General features: G+C 46.3%; 1 protein-coding gene across 1 annotated transcript in view; it reads right to left on the bottom strand.

The window, feature by feature from the left end:
* POU6F1 (POU class 6 homeobox 1) overlaps window positions 1–17,544 on the bottom strand; it is a 31,110-nt gene extending 13,566 nt beyond the window's left edge. The window contains 4 exon segments of the mRNA XM_039715564.1: window positions 13,600–13,694; window positions 14,164–14,326; window positions 14,703–14,794; window positions 17,114–17,544. Coding sequence (XP_039571498.1) covers window positions 13,600–13,694; window positions 14,164–14,326; window positions 14,703–14,794; window positions 17,114–17,174 — 411 coding nt within the window. The 5' untranslated portion in view covers window positions 17,175–17,544.
* Window positions 17,545–17,865: the final 321 nt, after the last annotated feature.

Below are 17,865 nucleotides of genomic sequence, written 5' to 3'. Positions count from 1 at the left end.
GGACATCCCCAGTCCCAGAGACATCCCCAGTCCCAAAGGACATCCCAGTCCCACAGGACATTCCCAGTCCCAGGGATGTTCCCACTGGCCCAGCCCCTCATTTGGGGTCCCAGCAGGGCCAGAACCAGCAGAGCCCCCAAAGTGCCCCCAGACTCATTTCTGGGCTCTGCCCCCAGGACTGGGGGTGACCCCGGTGTTACATCAGAGGGGGTAAAACTTCCCCCAGGAGGTTCCTGGGTGTTCACCTGAGCCTAAAGGTGCATTTGAGCCCCCGAGCTTTGTGTTTCCCCTTCCAGCAAGGCACATCTGAAACAATCCTTCCTTCCTTCCTTCCTTCCTTCCTTCCTTCCTTCCTTCCTTCCTTCCTTCCTTCCTTCCCTCCTTCCCTCCTTCCCTCCTTCCCTCCTTCCTCCCTCCCAATATAAATACATATTAAAATATCAGCTTTATACACATTTTAAGATGAATGCTACATGTATAATGTTAAAGTAACTTTGCTATAAAGATATAATTTTTTGTTTCTGTTGTTAACTAAACTTTGACAGAGCAGTGAAATAGCTGATAGTTATTGTGAAAAAATGCATATGATATGATTGGCTCTTTGCAAATATTAAAATGAATTATATATGTGTTATGTTGGAAAGTTATGCTGTATTAATCTCTTTTAATTTATTACTTTATGCTGTATTACTATATTTTAATTTATGCTGTATTAATCTCTTTTAATTTATTACTTTATGCTGTATTAATCTCTTTTAATTTATGCTGTATTAATCTCTTTTAATTTCCGCTGAATTAATCTCTTTTAAGCAGTGTAGTAAATACAGGTTTTAAGCTACAGCACAACATTAAAACAGAAACTAAATGATAGAAGATACTTTCTGTAACTAGCCCAAAGAGTGGCAAAGACAATCAGGAAATTCTTTGTTATCCCGTCTGGGCAGAGGCAGCAGCACGGACACCGAGACCCCAAGGAGGAATTACTGCCTCCTTAGCAGGACAGCTCAGACTTTGAGGAAGCACGAAGGCTGATTTAGGCTGATTCACAAGACGGGGGAGCTAAAATGAAGCAGAAACAGCCAGGTTTGAAAGGAATGTTTGCATCCTGTACCAGATCTGTCAATCTGCAGCAGGTGACTGCTTTTCTGGGAAATCCTTCGGCACCAAGGTGGGTTTGTGGCTCGGTGCCAGGCACCTCGACATCCGTGATTCTTTGCTTTTTATTGTCTTTTACTGTCCTAACTCTGATTGTCCAAATTCTTATTGTCCTAATTTTTATTACTATTTTCATTATTATGAATTATTATTCATAATTTTTATTACTATTTTCATGATTATGAATTATTATTCCTAATTTTTATTACTATTTTCTTTCATAATTTTATTACTATTTTCATGATTATGAATTATTATTCCTAATTTTTATTATTTTCATTATTATGAATTAGTACTCATAATTTTATTACTATTTTCATGATTATGAATTATTATTCCTAATTTTTATTACTATTTTCGCTATTAAACTTTAAAATTTTAACACAAGTGAATGGCATTTTTCATCTTCCCTTCCTTCTTTCCCTCCCTCCTTCCCCCTTTCCTTCCCTTTTCCCTTGTACATTTTCTTGTGTTATTTTTGGTTTTGTTTCCCTATTAGCTTAGATGAGAACAACCCAAACAGCTCCAAACCTCCTCCCCAGTGCAACTAAATTGTTCTAAACTCCATCCTACATACCTGGTTATATATTTATATATATTTTATATATATAAAAAATAAATATTCATATGTATTTATGGATGTATTTAAATATATATATTATATAAATATATTTTATATATTTATATATTTATATATTCACATTAATATTTTATATATAACAGTTATATTTCTAATGGATTTTTTGGGGTTTTTTGTTTTTATTTTGGTTTTTTTGGGTTTTTTTGGGTCATTTTTTTGGTTTTGTGGGGTTTATTTTGTTGTTTTTGTTGTTTGGTTTGGTATATTTATATAGTCGCATTTATATTTTTATATATATTTATATATTTGTATAGTTATATATTGGTATATATTTATATAAAATGTTTATATATTTATATATTTAAATATTGATATATTTGTATATTTATATATTTGTATATATTTATATAAAAATATATTTATATATTTATATATTTAAATATTTATATATTTGTATATTTATATACTTGTATATATTTATATAAAAATATATTTATATATTTAAATATTTATATGTTTATATATTTGTATATTTATCTATTTATAAACCCAGTGTCATTTCGCTCTAATTCCCCTCAGGAGTTCCCTTAACAACACCCTGGGTTAGCTGTGACTCAGGGGTGCTGGAACCTTTCACTGGTGCAGGGACAGGATCGCTCTGAGCATCCCCAGGTTCTCCCAGGGGATAACGGCAGCCCGAGGGCTGGGCGAGGGGGAGGTGGCAGAAACCCCCAGCAGGAGGCCCTGGCAGCTGGGGGGTCGATCCTCACTGCCCCCAGGGCTCCCGCTGCTCCCCCAGGCGTGACCTGGGCACGTCAGACACACCCAGGCTCTCTGGTGCCCCAGAGCTCCGTGGGGCTTCCCCTGAGAGAGCCCAGCTGGCCCCCAAAGGGTTAATGGGGACAAAAACTGACCCCAAAGGGTTAATGGGGACAGGAACACCGGCCCCAAAGGGTTAATGGGGCCAAAAACTGACCCCAAAGGGTTAATGGGGACAGGAACACTGACCCTGAAAGGGTTAATGGGGACAGGAACACTGACCCCAAAGGGTTAATGGGGACAGGAATGCTGACCACTAAAGGGTTAATGGGGACAAAACCTGACCCTGACAGGGTGAATGGGGACAAAAACTGACCCCAAAGGGTTAGTGGGGACAAAAACTGATCCCCCAAGGGTTAATGGGGACAAAACCAGACCCTGAAAGGATTAAAGGGGACAAAAACACCTCCTGAAAGGGTTAATGGGGACAGGAACGCTGACCCCAAAGGGTTAATGGGGACAGAAACACCGACCCCTAAAGGGTTAATGGGGACAGGAACGCTGACCCCAGAGGGTTAATGAGGACAAACACTGACCCTGAAAGGGTTAATGGGGATAGAACCACAGACCCCAAAGGGTTAATGGGGAAAGAAACAGACCCTGAGAGGGTTAATGGGGACAAAAACAGTGACCCCGAAGGATTAACGGGGATACCGACCCCCAGAGGGTTAATGGGGACAGGAACGCTGACCCCAAAGGGTTAGTAGGGACAGGAACGCTGACCCCAAAGGGTTAATAGGGACAGCAGCACCGACCCCAGAGCATCCAGCGCTGTTCCTGAACCTCCTGAGAATGCGGCTGCTCCCTGCAAGGCCCAGAGCAAACCCTGCCCTAAACCCCAAACAAACCCAACCCTGCCCTAAACCCCAAACAAACCCAACTGTCCCCTAAATCAGAGCAAATCCAACCCTTCCTTAAACCCAGAGCAAATCCAACCCTCCCCTAAACCCCAAACAAACCCAACCGCTAAACCCAGAGCAAACCCAACCCTGCCCTAAACCCAAACCCAATCAAACTCTCCCCTAAACCCCAAAATAAACCAAACCCTCCCCTAAACCATGCTCCCTGCAAGGCCCAGAGCAAACCCTGCCCTAAACCCCAAACAAACCCAACTGTCCCCTAAATCAGAGCAAATCCAACCCTTCCTTAAACCCAGAGCAAATCCAACCCTCCCCTAAACCCCAAACAAACCCAACCCTGCCCTAAACCCCAAACAAACCCAACTGTCCCCTAAATCAGAGCAAATCCAACCCTCCCCTAAACCCAAAACAAACCCAACCGCTAAACCCAGAGCAAACCCAACCCTGCCCTAAACCCAAACCAAATCCAACTCTCCCCTAAACCCCAAATAAACCAAACCCTCCTCTAAACCAGAGCAAATCCAACCCTCCCCTAAACTCAGAATCAAACTCTTCCCCTAAACCAGAGCAAATCCAACTCTCCCCTAAACTCAGAATCAAACTCTTCCCCTAAACCAGATCAAACCCAACTCTCCCCTAAACCCAAACCAAACCCAACCCTCCCTTAAACCCAGAGCAAACCCAGCTCTCCCCTAAACTCAGAATCAATTAAACTCTTCCTCTAAACCCAGAGCAAACCCAACCCTGCCCTAAACCCACTGAGCGGCCGGGCAGTGCCAGGAGCCCTGGGGTGGGTGCAGGGGTCAGTGGTCAGTGAGGGTCTCTGGGGTGGGTGCAGGGGTCAGTGGTCAGTGAGGGTCTCTGGGGTGGGTGCAGGGGTCAGTGGTCAGTGAGGATCTCTCATATGGGGTCAGTGGTCAGTGAGGGTCCCTCAGATGGGGGGTCAGTGGTCAGTTGGCCACTTAGGGTCCCTGGGGTGCAGTGGTCAGTGGTCAGTGAGGGTCTCTCATGTGGTCAGTTGGTCAGGGAGGGTCCCTTGGATGGGGTGCAGTGGTCAGTGAGGGTCTCTCAGATGGGGTCAGTGGTCAGTGAGGGTCTCTCATGTGGTCAGTGAGGGTCCCTGGGGTGCAGTTGTCAGTGGTCAGTGGTCAGTAAGGGTCTCTCAGATGGGGGTCAGTGGTCAGTGAGGGTCTCTCATGTGGTCAGTGGTCAGTGAGGGTCCCTGGGGTGGGGTGCAGTGGTCAGTGGTCAGTGAGGGTCCCTGGGGTGGGTGCACTGGTCAGTGAGGGTCTCTCAGATGGGGTCAGTGGTCAGTGAGGGTCTCTCATGTGGTCAGTGGTCAGTGAGGGTCCCTGGGGTGCAGTGGTCAGTCAGCCAGTGGTCAGCGCTGGCGTTGGGGTCCCTGCTGTGACCCAGGTCTCTGTGGGGTTTCCCCTGGCACAAAGCCCAGCTGACCCTCGGGGAGGTGACGCTGACCCTCGGTGGTGGTCGAGGGTGGCACCCTGGGGGTCACTCTGGTCACTGTCCCTGTGACCAATGGTCACCTCTGTCCTCTGGCTCTGAGCTCTGACCATTCCTGACCCCCCCAGGGCGGTGGGACTGGCACAGGGGGGCACTGCCACGGGAAAGGGCAGCAGAAAAAGGGGAAAATCATATTTATTTTTTTTTCCTGACCTCCACAGGGCAGTGGGACTGGCACAGGGGGGCACTGCCATGGGGTGGGGCAGCAGAAAAAGGGGAAAATCAGAATTATTTTATTCCTGACCCCCCCAGGGCGGTGGGACTGGCACAGGGGGGCACTGCCACGGGATCAGGTGTTCTGGGAAGTCTGAACCTCTCAAGTACCTCAGAAATGGGGGGAAAGAGAGGGAAATTGGGATAAAAAGGAGGCTGCATCCTCCAAAAATCTGTGAGACCCCAAGGGAATGCCCCATGGCCTCTCCCTTTATTGGAACAAAGCAAAAGGACCCCTCTGCCTCCTTTTGGGACAAACCTCTGGTGTTTGTGGATGAATTTTCCTGACACACCCAACTCTTCCTGAGCCCCTCACAAACTGTGCCTCTGCCTTGGAAACGATACAACTTCCCTAATAACTGTCCTAATTAATTGCTTTAATTAACTTTTCTCCTGAGTCACCAGCAGTGCAGCCAGCCCTTAGCAAGGTTGGTCAGCAGGTGCTATTTTGGGAGCCCAGGTTGGGGAAATGGCTGAGCTGGAGCTGAGCTGAACCAGCCTCGATGCTTTTCAATAAACAAAGCCTGGGAGAGGGAGATGTTTTTGCTGGAATGGGACGTGAGGAATGCAGGATTTATGGAGCACAAGGACATTCCACAGAGCCCAGAGATAAAGAAGAGACACAGGCAGTTCACAACTGTACTGGAACTCTCCCTGGCTGGGAAAAAGGCAATGAAGAGACTGAAAATGGGAAAGAACCAGCACAAGAGGACAAATCAATAACAAATAGAGGATAAACTGCTAATTAATGACAATTCTGTAATTTATAGCCAATGGACATGAATTTCTTTGTTGGCTAAAATGTAGAAATGGTGAAAAGTTTTGGAAGTGTGTGGTGGGGTGAGTTTGGGGAGTGAATAAAGCAGTGCTGTTTCCTATGACTAAAAATGGTGGTAGAGTTTGATTTAGCCCACTTTTTTGGCAGTAGGAGAAGGTGAGCTGAGCCCACAGAAACCTGGAATATCTCTGAGCTGGAAACTGTGTCTTGGGCTGGAATTGGGGCTCTGGCATGTTTTTGTTTGTTTGTTTGTACTATTACATTTGTATTTAATTTTCCTAGTGTGGCTGCAGCTCTCTGGCCACACCAGGAAACACAACTTTCCCAGGTCTTTCTGGGGAAGGCTGTGACAAGATCAGAGAAAAGAGTGAGAAACAATTCTCATCTTACCCTGCTGCACCTGGTGTTGTGGACATGTGGAATGTGTTGTGGAGATTTGTTTATCAAAAGCTGGTTTCTTAATTAGCCAATGGTGATGGTGTTTGTACTGGAGGGCCAATTAGGCCCTCCTGCATCATAACTATTTATAAACATAGAACTATGGGTTTCTTAATAAGATTATTAATCAACCTTGTGTGAATCATGGAATCTGTGTCAATTATTACCCAGCTGGGAGCCCGTTGCAACAACATCCTAATAATGAACTGTTATTCCTGCTCCCTTATCTTTGCCTGAGAGCCCCTTAATTTCAAATTTATAACAATTCACAGGGAGGGGCTTTACATTCTCCATTTCAGGGGAGGCTCCTGCCTTCCTTGGCACACACCTGGATTTCCAAACCCAGACAATCTGCTATCCAGGAGATGTTGGATCATCCCAACCCAAGGATTTTTATCCAGAACACGCTGGGTTATCCCAGCCAGGGATGTCCATGGAGGTCACACCTGATGGGGCTCTGCTGAGCCATTCCCATCCCCCAGGGCCTAGATTTCCAAGGAAAAGGCACAGGAAGCTCCCTGAGGTGACCTGGATCCCTCCCCAGGCAAATATTCCATGAGGAGGAGTTTGGGCATGTCCAGATGGGGTTCTGTGGGACTCTGGGGACACCAGAACGTCCCCATGACCCATCCCCAGCCAGCCCAGCACAGCCAGGCAGCCAAACTGGATTTATTCCAGTTCCACTGGAGCAGCAAAAGGCTCAGCAGGGCACAGGATCCCCAAAATCCTCCAAATTCTCTCCCTGCTGCTGCTGGGAGGAGACACAAATAACCCGGGAGGGAAGACTAATTAACGAGCCAATTAATCAGACATTTGTGATTCCAGGCTGGATGCAGGTGGGCATCCAGCTCCAGATCCTCTCCCTATCACATATCCCAATTTTCACACTTTTTGGGGTATTTTTTGGCATTTAATGCGACAAATAATTTATGCAGATGGTGGTGAGGGCAGGCAGGGAGGAGCAGCCGTGGCAAATTCCTTCCCAGCTGTGATGGGGCTGGATCCAAGGGAATGCTGGGGTTCCCACCAGGTGTCCTGGCAGGGTTTGTGGCTTTACTTCACCTCAGCACAGAACAGGAGGTGCGGGGAAGGGATGGATCCCAACCATGCATGGAACCCAGGGAATCCTGCCAGGAGCTGGAAGCATCTGGAAGTTCTCTGGCATTGGAAGTGTCTCCAGTGCTGGAGAACACATTATCTTCAGGAGATTTATTCTGGAAACATCCCCTGGTCTGTATCTGTCTCTAAACACTGAGCTGTGCCTGGGGGAATTAAACCCAGCCCAGCAGCTCCCAGGCCTGGCCCTGCAGGAGCAGGATGCTCTGGGTGTGCTGTGCCAGGAGCCTGGAGTGTGAGGGGTTAAATGGGACTGCAGGGCAGGGCTGTGGCACCAGGGACAGGCCAGCAGCCCTGCAGGGGGAGCAGAGCAGGCTCAGACAGGCTGGAAAGGTGATGAACAAAGGTATCCTGAATCACTAATGGATCAGTCAGCACTCCTGAGCTGTCCAACAGGATCAATAGTTTAATATTCTGTCCAACAAAATCAATATTTTGAGCTGTCCAATGGGATCGATATTTTGATATTCTGTCCAACAAAATCAATATTTTGAGCTGTCCAACGGGATCGATATTTTGATATTTTGTCCAACAAAATCAATATTTTGAGCTGTCCAACAGGATCAATATTTTGATATTCTGTCCAACAGAATCAATATTTTGATATTCTGTCCAACAGGATCAATATTTTGAGCTGTCCAACAGGATCAATATTTTAATATTCTGTCCAACAGGATCAATATTTTGATATCCTGTCCAACAGGATCAATAGTTTAATATTCTGTCCAGCAGGATCAATATTTTGATATCCTGTCCAGCAGGATCAATATTTTGTGCTGTCCAGCAGGATCAATATTTTGATATCCTGTCCAACAGGATCAATATTTTGATCTCCTGTCCAACAGGATCAATATTATCTCCTGTCCAACAGGATCAATATTTTGAGCTGCCCAACAGGATCAATATTTTGAGCTGTCCAGCAGCATCAGTTCCTCATGTTCCTCTCCCTCCCACAAAGGGTTTTTGTCCCCGTTTCCCCACAGGACCCCAGCACGGGTGGGCACCTCTGCAGATCACAGCCCACCCCCCGCTAGAGCAGCCCCACCTGGAGCAGAGTCCAGGCAGGTTCTGAGTACCCCCAAAGCAGGATTTCACACCTAGAAAAGTTATTGTCCCATTTGACAAAAACCTAAGGCCACAAAAGCTGATGAACTGTATTAAGAAATGTTTAGGCTGTGGTTTCCTTCATCCTTCGATTTTCTGAGGCTCCTGAACTGTAGAGGACATCTTACATACCTGTCTAAACTCCAAACTACTAAAATAACTGGGCCAAAACCTGTGCAGGTATCATATTAATGATTTTGTTGAACAACTTTTAATGCTAATTTAAAAATTGTACCAACACACTAAGTATGTGCAGAGCAAGCTGAAGAAGTTTAAAATTTGTTCATCCTTCATTTTCAGCACAATTATTATTATTGAAATTATTATGAAGGTTCCAAGGATGGACCCCAGGCTTTTGGTTTTCCTGTCTTTGGGCCTCGTGGTGAGTGGGAATGGAATTGTCATTGCTCCCTGGTTTGTGTTTTTAAAGATTCCTGCAGCCCTGGGGCATCTCTGGCCTCTTCCCTCCCTCCTCTCCTTCCTCCTCCTCTTCCCTCGGTGAAGATCAGCCCCACCCAGTGTTACAGATGAATAGATATAATTATATTATATATAATTATAGTGTTAGATCTATCTAACACCATATCTATAGTGCTGTATCTATATCTATACACATTATAACATTGGCTTTTTGCAAACATCGAAATGGGTTTTACGTGTGAGGTGTTAAAGTTCCAAGGAAAAGGCACAGGAAGCTCCCTGAGGTGACCTGGATCCCTCCCCAGGCAAATATTCCATGAGGAGGAGTTTGGGCATGTCCAGATGGGGTTTTGTGGGACTCTGGGGACACCAGAACGTCCTCATGACCCATCCCCAGCCAGCCCAGCACAGCCAGGCAGCCAAACTGGATTTATTCCAGTTCCACTGGAGCAGCAAAAGGCTCAGCAGGGCACAGGATCCCCAAAATCCTCAAAATTCTCTCCCTGCTGCTGCTGGGAGGAGACACAAATAACCCGGGAGGGAAGACTAATTAACGAGCCAATTAATCAGACATTTGTGATTCCAGGCTGGATGCAGGTGGGCATCCAGCTCCAGATCCTCTCCCTATCACATATCCCAATTTTCACACTTTTTGGGGTATTTTTTGGCATTTAATGCGACAAATAATTTATACAGATGGTGGTGAGGGCAGGCAGGGAGGAGCAGCCGTGGCAAATTCCTTCCCAGCTGTGATGGGGCTGGATCCAAGGGAATGCTGGGGTTCCCACCAGGTGTCCTGGCAGGGTTTGTGGCTTTACTTCACCTCAGCACAGAACAGGAGGTGCGGGGAAGGGATGGATCCCAACCATGCATGGAACCCAGGGAATCCTGCCAGGAGCTGGAAGCATCTGGAAGTTCTCTGGCATTGGAAGTGTCTCCAGTGCTGGAGAACACATTATCTTCAGGAGATTTATTCTGGAAACATCCCCTGGTCTGTATCTGTCTCTAAACACTGAGCTGTGCCTGGGGGAATTAAACCCAGCCCAGCAGCTCCCAGGCCTGGCCCTGCAGGAGCAGGATGCTCTGGGTGTGCTGTGCCAGGAGCCTGGAGTGTGAGGGGTTAAATGGGACTGCAGGGCAGGGCTGTGGCACCAGGGACAGGCCAGCAGCCCTGCAGGGGGAGCAGAGCAGGCTCAGACAGGCTGGAAAGGTGATGAACAAAGGTATCCTGAATCACTAATGGATCAGTCAGCACTCCTGAGCTGTCCAACAGGATCAATAGTTTAATATTCTGTCCAACAAAATCAATATTTTGAGCTGTCCAATGGGATCGATATTTTGATATTCTGTCCAACAAAATCAATATTTTGAGCTGTCCAATGGGATCGATATTTTGATATTCTGTCCAACAAAATCAATATTTTGAGCTGTCCAATGGGATCGATATTTTGATATTCTGTCCAACAAAATCAATATTTTGAGCTGTCCAACAGGATCAATATTTTGATATTCTGTCCAACAGAATCAATATTTTGATATTCTGTCCAACAGGATCAATATTTTGAGCTGTCCAACAGGATCAATATTTTGAGCTGTCCAACAGGATCAATATTTTGAGCTGTCCAACAGGATCAATATTTTGAGCTGTCCAACAGGATCAATATTTTGAGCTGTCCAGCAGGATCAATATTTTGATCTCCTGTCCAACAGGATCAACATTTTGAGCTGCCCAACAGGATCAATATTTTGAGCTGTCCAGCAGCATCAGTTCCTCATGTTCCTCTCCCTCCCACAAAGGGTTTTTGTCCCCGTTTCCCCACAGGACCCCAGCACGGGTGGGCACCTCTGCAGATCACAGCCCATCCCCCGCTAGAGCAGCCCCACCTGGAGCAGAGTCCAGGCAGGTTCTGAGTACCCCCAAAGCAGGATTTCACACCTAGAAAAGTTATTGTCCCATTTGACAAAAACCTAAGGCCACAAAAGCTGATGAACTGTATTAAGAAATGTTTAGGCTGTGGTTTCCTTCATCCTTCGATTTTCTGAGGCTCCTGAACTGTAGAGGACATCTTACATACCTGTCTAAACTCCAAACTACTAAAATAACTGGGCCAAAACCTGTGCAGGTATCATATTAATGATTTTGTTGAACAACTTTTAATGCTAATTTAAAAATTGTACCAACACACTAAGTATGTGCAGAGCAAGCTGAAGAAGTTTAAAATTTGTTCATCCTTCATTTTCAGCACAATTATTATTATTGAAATTATTATGAAGGTTCCAAGGATGGACCCCAGGCTTTTGGTTTTCCTGTCTTTGGGCCTCGTGGTGAGTGGGAATGGAATTGTCATTGCTCCCTGGTTTGTGTTTTTAAAGATTCCTGCAGCCCTGGGGCATCTCTGGCCTCTTCCCTCCCTCCTCTCCTTCCTCCTCCTCTCCCCTCGGTGAAGATCAGCCCCACCCAGTGTTACAGATGAATAGATATAATTATATTATATATAATTATAGTGTTAGATCTATCTAACACCATATCTATAGTGCTGTATCTATATCTATACACATTATAACATTGGCTTTTTGCAAACATCGAAACGGGTTTTACGTGTGAGGTGTTAAAGTACCTTTGCTATAAAGACACAGTTTGTATTTTTGTGGCTCACTGGGCTCAGTGCAATAGCTGATATCGTGTGTTTGTGCTAAATGCCTGCTGGGATGGGATAACACGGGATGGGCACACTGCACAGCTCTGCCAGCCAGCAGCACTCACCTCGGGAGGCAGCCAGGGCCAGGACCCAAAAAATGGAAGTGACAAAGAGGAGCCAAAACCAAGCCAGGAAACTGCCCGCTCTGAAAAGGCAGCCCCGAGGAGGGGCCATGCAAAATAGCTGCTGGGATATGCAAAGTAGGTTGTGCATATGCATGAGGGTTATGAATGTGCAAAGAGCTGATGGGAGGGGAAAGGCATTTAAGGGGCATCCCCGAAGATAACGGGGTGCTCTTGGCTGATGCCACAGCAACCTCTGCTCTGTGCTCCCCGTCTGCTACTGTCCTTTATTCAACTTTTAAATGTTCACAGGAGAGTGAAAGTGATTTTTACATAACCTCTGCTCTGTGCTCCTTGTCTCCTACTGTCCTCTATAAAACTTTTTACATGTTCAAAGGACAGTGAGTGTGTTTTTCACACCTTTGCCCTGTGCTCCTTGTCTCCTTTGTCCTTTATTCAACTTTTACATGTTCACTGGACAGTGAAAGTGTTTTTCACACCTCTGCTCTGTGGTCCTTGTCTCCTATTGTCCTTTATTCAACTTTTTACATTTTCACAGGAGAGTAATCTGTTTTTCACATAACCTTTGCTCTGTGGTCCTTTATTGTCTCCTATTGTCTCCTATTGTCCTTTATAAAACTTTTCACATTTTCACAGGACAGTGACCGTGTTTTTCACACATTGCTCCCTGCCCCAGGGATTGACTGGAGTTCTGATCCCTGGGAATTGGGGTTCTGATCCCCAGGGACTGATTGGGGTTCTGATCCCCGGGGATTTGGGTTCTGATCTCTAGGAATTGGGGTTCTGATCCCCAGGGATTGACTGGAGTTCTGATCCCTGGGAATTGGGGTTCTGATCCCTGGGAATTGGGGTTCTGACCCCCAGGGACTGATTGGGGTTCTGACCCCCTGGAATTGGGATTCTGATCCCTGGGAATTTGGGTTCTGATCCCCAGGGACTGATTTGGGTTCTGACCCCGGGGATTGATTGGGGTACTGATCCCTGGGGATTAACTGGGGTTCTCATCCCCAGAAACTGACACCCCCAGCCCAGTTTTGGGGTCTCACTCTGGGCCTGGTTTTGGGGTGGAGATCCCACTCCTGGCCTGGTTTTGGGGTCCCACTCCCCAGATAGGTTTCAGCGTGGCGGTCCCACCCCCAGCCCGGTTTTGGGGTCTCAGTCCAGGCCCGGTTTTGGGATGGGGGTTCCAGGCCTGGTTTTGGGGTCCCATCCCCAGCTGGTTTTGGGGTGGGGATCCCACCCTTGGCCTGGTTTTGGGGTCCCACCCCCAGCTGGTTTTGGGGTTCCACCCCGGCCCAATTTTGGGATCCCATCCCTGGCCTGGTTTTGAGGTCAGGATCCCTGGCCCAGTTTTGGGGTGGGGATCCCACTCCCAGCCCAGTTTTGGGGTCCCACCCCCAGCCCGGTTTTGGGGTTCCTCCCTGCCCTGGTTTTGGGGTGGGGGTTCCAGTCCAGGCCTGGTTTTGGGGTCCCCCACCCCCAGCCCGGTTTTGGGGTGCGGATCCCACCCCCAGCCCGGTTTTGGGGTCCCACCCCTGGCCGGTTTTGGGGTCTCACTCCTGGCTGGTTTTGGGGTCCCTCCCCGGCCCGCTTTTGGGGTCCCCCACCCCCAGGCCGGTTTTGGGGTTTCTCCCCAGTCCGGTTTTGGGGTCCCCACCCCAGCCCGGTTTTGGGGTCCCTCCCCAGCCCGGTTTTGGGGTTTCTCCCCAGCCCGGTTTTGGGGTCCCACCCCCAGCCCGGTTTTGGGGTCCCCCACCCCCAGGCCGGTTTTGGGGTCCCTCCCCAGCCCGGTTTGGGGTTGGGGTGGCCGTACCTGCTCGTTGACCGTCAGCAGGGCCTCCTGGGGCTGCCCCGGGCCCGGCTCCATGGTGACCTGGCACAGGTGGGCAGGGTCACACCTGCCACATGCTGCAGCGGGGGACACGGAGGGGCTGTCACCAACGGGGCCTGGGGGTCCCCGGGGGGATTCCTCTCAGCCCCTGTCCCCTCTGAACCCCTAAAAGCCAGGGATGGGCCAGGTGAAAGCCCAAAGAGCGTCCCCAAATCTCCAGGTGACACCTCCCAAACCCCTGGTGGTCCCTGAGGGGACCCAAACTGTTGGGGACACTTCTGTCAGCAGGTGACAGGAGTCACAGGGAGGGGGAGGGCTCTGGACCCACCCCCCAGGTGGGTTCACCTGCCCCAGAGAGCTGCCAGGGAGCTGGGGGAACACCCCAAAGTCCTGTGGCAGCTTCTGCTTCCACCCGAGGCTGGAAAAGCTTCTGCTCCTACCTGTCCCAGGTGGGACCACCCCCTCCCGGCCCCCACTCCTCCCGACAGGGAAGGGCAAAGGGGGAAGGGAGGGAATGCCATGGCTTCTGGGGGTCCCAGAACTCACCCACTGCTCCTCCTGGGCTGAGGGACCCTCCCGGCTGCACACGGGGCTGGGCGGGGGTCCTGCCCCCCGGGCTGGGCTGGGGGCTCTGGGGGTCTCTGCCTTTCAGGGCTCCCAGGCCCCAGGGAGCTCCGGCTCTGCTGTCCTGGCTGCAGCTCCCAGGAATGGGCTCCCACTCTCCGGGTTTTTTGAGTCTCTGAGCCCTGGCTCTCTGGTTTTGGGGTGTCTCGGCTCCGGCTGTACAAGTTTTGGGGTCTCTGGCTCTCCGGGTTTTGGGTCTCTAGGCTCCAGCTCCCTGGTTTTGGGGTCTCTGTTCTCCAGCTCTCCTGGTTTTAGGGTCCGTGGGCTCTGGCTCTGCAGGATTTGGGGTGTCTGTTCTCCAGCTCTCTGGGTTTTGGAGTCTCTGGGTTCTGGTTCTCCGGGTTTTGGGGTTTCTGTCTCTCCAGGTTTTGGGGTCTCTGTGCTCTGGCTCTTGGGGTTTTGGGGTCTCTGGGCTCTGGCTCTCTGGTTTTGGGGTCTCTGTCTCTCCGGGTTTTGGGGTCTCTGGGCTCCGGCTCTCCAGGATTCTGCCCCTCCTGGTTTTGGGGCTCCAGCTCCCGGGGCTCCTCCGAGTTTCGGGGTCCCTGGGTTTGGCCTGGAGAGACACAAAACACTGGAGATGTTCCCGTGCTGAGCTCTGGCTGCTCCCGCGCTCCCCAAAAACCTGGGAGCCCCAAGATCCCCCCAGAGATGGAGGAAAAGGCAGCTTTTCACACTTTTTTGGGGTATTTTTGGCATTTAATGCGACAAATAATTTATGCAGATGGTGGTGAGGGCAGGCAGGGAGGAGCAACAGATGGAGGGAAGGCATAAAACACATAAAATAATAATAAAAATGTTAAAAAATAAAGAAAGAGGGGGAAAAGGTGAGAGAAGGATATTTAGGATGCTCCCAGTCCCCATGTGGATTTAATTTCCACCTTAATTAAGTGTTGATGAGGCAGAGATGGGTCCAAAATGGGTGGAAAATGGAGTTTGCCCAGATGAGAAATCCCAAGGATGAGATAAACCTCAGCAGGGTTTAATATAAAAATAATTCCCCTCAAATCCTTCCTTCCCTCTAAATTTGATGTTTTTTACTGTTTTATGGCATTCACAGACGGAGAAGCTGAGGCGGGGGTGAGAGGTCACCCCAAAACCCCCCAAATCCACAAGGGTCACACCTGGAAAGCCCCACAGGGGGGCTGGGGCAGCCAAATTACAAAGGAAAATCGGGAGAAACTCATTTATTGCCCCAAAATGTTCCAAAGCCGGGCAAAAGGGGCAGCCCAGAAAAAGGGGAGGTTGGGGGTGACATAATTCAGGAAAATTGTCCAGCCAGGTGTGCGGCCATGGGGTGCCTGCACCCTGACCCCCAAAATCCAGGGAATAATAATAATGATAATAATGATAATAATGATGATGATAATAATAATAATAATAATAACAACAACAACAACAACAACAACAACAATAATAATAACAACAACAACAACAATAATAATAATAATAATAATAATAATAATAATAATAATAATAATTTATTGTTATTACAATATTATATATATATTGTTATATATATAATATATATATTATATATAATAATAATAATTAATTGTTATTATTTATTATTATTATAATAAGGAAGTCTGTGGGCAGCTCCTTTGGGGTTTTCCCTGCTTCCACAGGGCATTTCACCTCTGATGGGGTGGTATAATAATAATAACAACAACAACAACAATAATAATAATAATAATAATAATAATAATAATAATAATAATAATAATAATAATAATAATAATAATAATAATAATAATAATAATAATAATAATAATAATAATAATAATAATAATAATAATAATAATAATAATAATAATAATAATTTATTGTTATTACTGTTATTGTTGTTTTGTTGTTGTTATTATAATAAAAATAATGAATAATAATTTAAAAACATAATAATGATGATAATGATGATTGTAATAATAATAATAGTAAAAAACCCCATAATAATAATAATAATGATAATGATTATAATATATAACAAATAATAATAAACAACAATAATCATAACTATAATTATTATTACTATTATTATTACTATGATAATAATAATGAGAAAAATAATAAATAATAATAAAACCCAAACATAATGATGATGATAATGATGCTAATGATGATGATAATAATAACAGTAATAACAAGTCATAATAACAATAATGATAACGATAATAACAATAATAATAAACAAATAATAAAATAGTAATAGTAATAGTAATAGTAATAGTAATAGTAATAGTAATAGTAATAGTAATAGTAATAATATCATCACTCCATCAGAGGTGAAATGCCCTGTGGAAGCAGGGAAAACCCCAAAGGAGCTGCCCACAGATAATAAAAATAATGAATAATAATTTAAAAACATAATAATGATGATAATGATGATTGTAATAATAATAATAGTAAAAAACCCCATAATAATAATAATAATGATAATGATTATAATATATAACAAATAATAATAAACAACAATAATCATAACTATAATTATTATTACTATTATTATTACTATGATAATAATAATGAGAAAAATAATAAATAATAATAAAACCCAAACATAATGATGATGATAATGATGCTAATGATGATGATAATAATAACAGTAATAACAAGTCATAATAACAATAATGATAACGATAATAACAATAATAATAAACAAATAAAATAATAATAATAATAATAATAATTATTATTATTATTATTATTATTATTATTGTTGTTGTTGTTGTTGTTGTTGTTGTTGTTGTTATTATTATTATACCACCCCATCAGAGGTGAAATGCCCTGTGGAAGCAGGGAAAACCCCAAAGGAGCTGCCCACAGACTTCCTTTTGCAGTTTAACTCCCTTTTTGAGCTCTAAAAGGAACCACGTCCCTGGTTTTGCTGCTTTCCCCAAGGTGCAGGGAGCCACGAGGCCGAGGCGGAATTCCTCCATCCCGGATTTCCTTCCCACCCTCACAGGGGTTTGGGGGCAGAATCCCGACCCCAAATCCGAGCTGCAGCATTTCCGAGCCCTGGCACTGCTGGGATCAGCCTGCAGCAGCTTCCCAGGAATTTTTATTCCCGGGGTTGGAATCTCCTGGCAGGCCAGAGCAGAGCTTGGTGCCCCCAGGGCAGAGCCTGGAGCGCGATGCCACCTCCTGGGGTGGCACAGGGCAGCCTGGAGGGGCAGCACGGGGCTGGGGGCACGGGAACCCCGGACCCGCACCCCATGGGCTGGGATGGCATCCGTGGGATTGATGGGATCCATGGGACTGATGGGATCAGTTTTGATCAATGGGATTGATGGGATCCGTGGGACGGGATTGATAGGATCAGTGGGATTAATGGGATTGATGGGATCCATGGGATTGATGGGATGGGATCCATGGGATTGATGGGATCACTGGCATGGGATGGGATGGGATTGATGGGATTGATGGGATTGATAGGATCGATGGGATCCATGGGATTGATGGGATGCGATAATGGGATCAATGGGATCAATGGGATTGATGGGATGCGATAATGGGATCAATGGGATTAGTGGGATCGATGGGATGGGATCAATGGGATCAATGGGATTGATGGGATCCATGGGATTGATGGGATGGGATTGATAGGATCAATGGGATCAATGGGATTGA

Source organism: Passer montanus, unplaced genomic scaffold (assembly GCF_014805655.1).
Source record: "Passer montanus isolate IOZ18808 unplaced genomic scaffold, ASM1480565v1 scaffold339, whole genome shotgun sequence".
NCBI lineage: Eukaryota > Metazoa > Chordata > Aves > Passeriformes > Passeridae > Passer > Passer montanus.
This window is presented reverse-complemented; position numbering and strand designations above follow the sequence as displayed.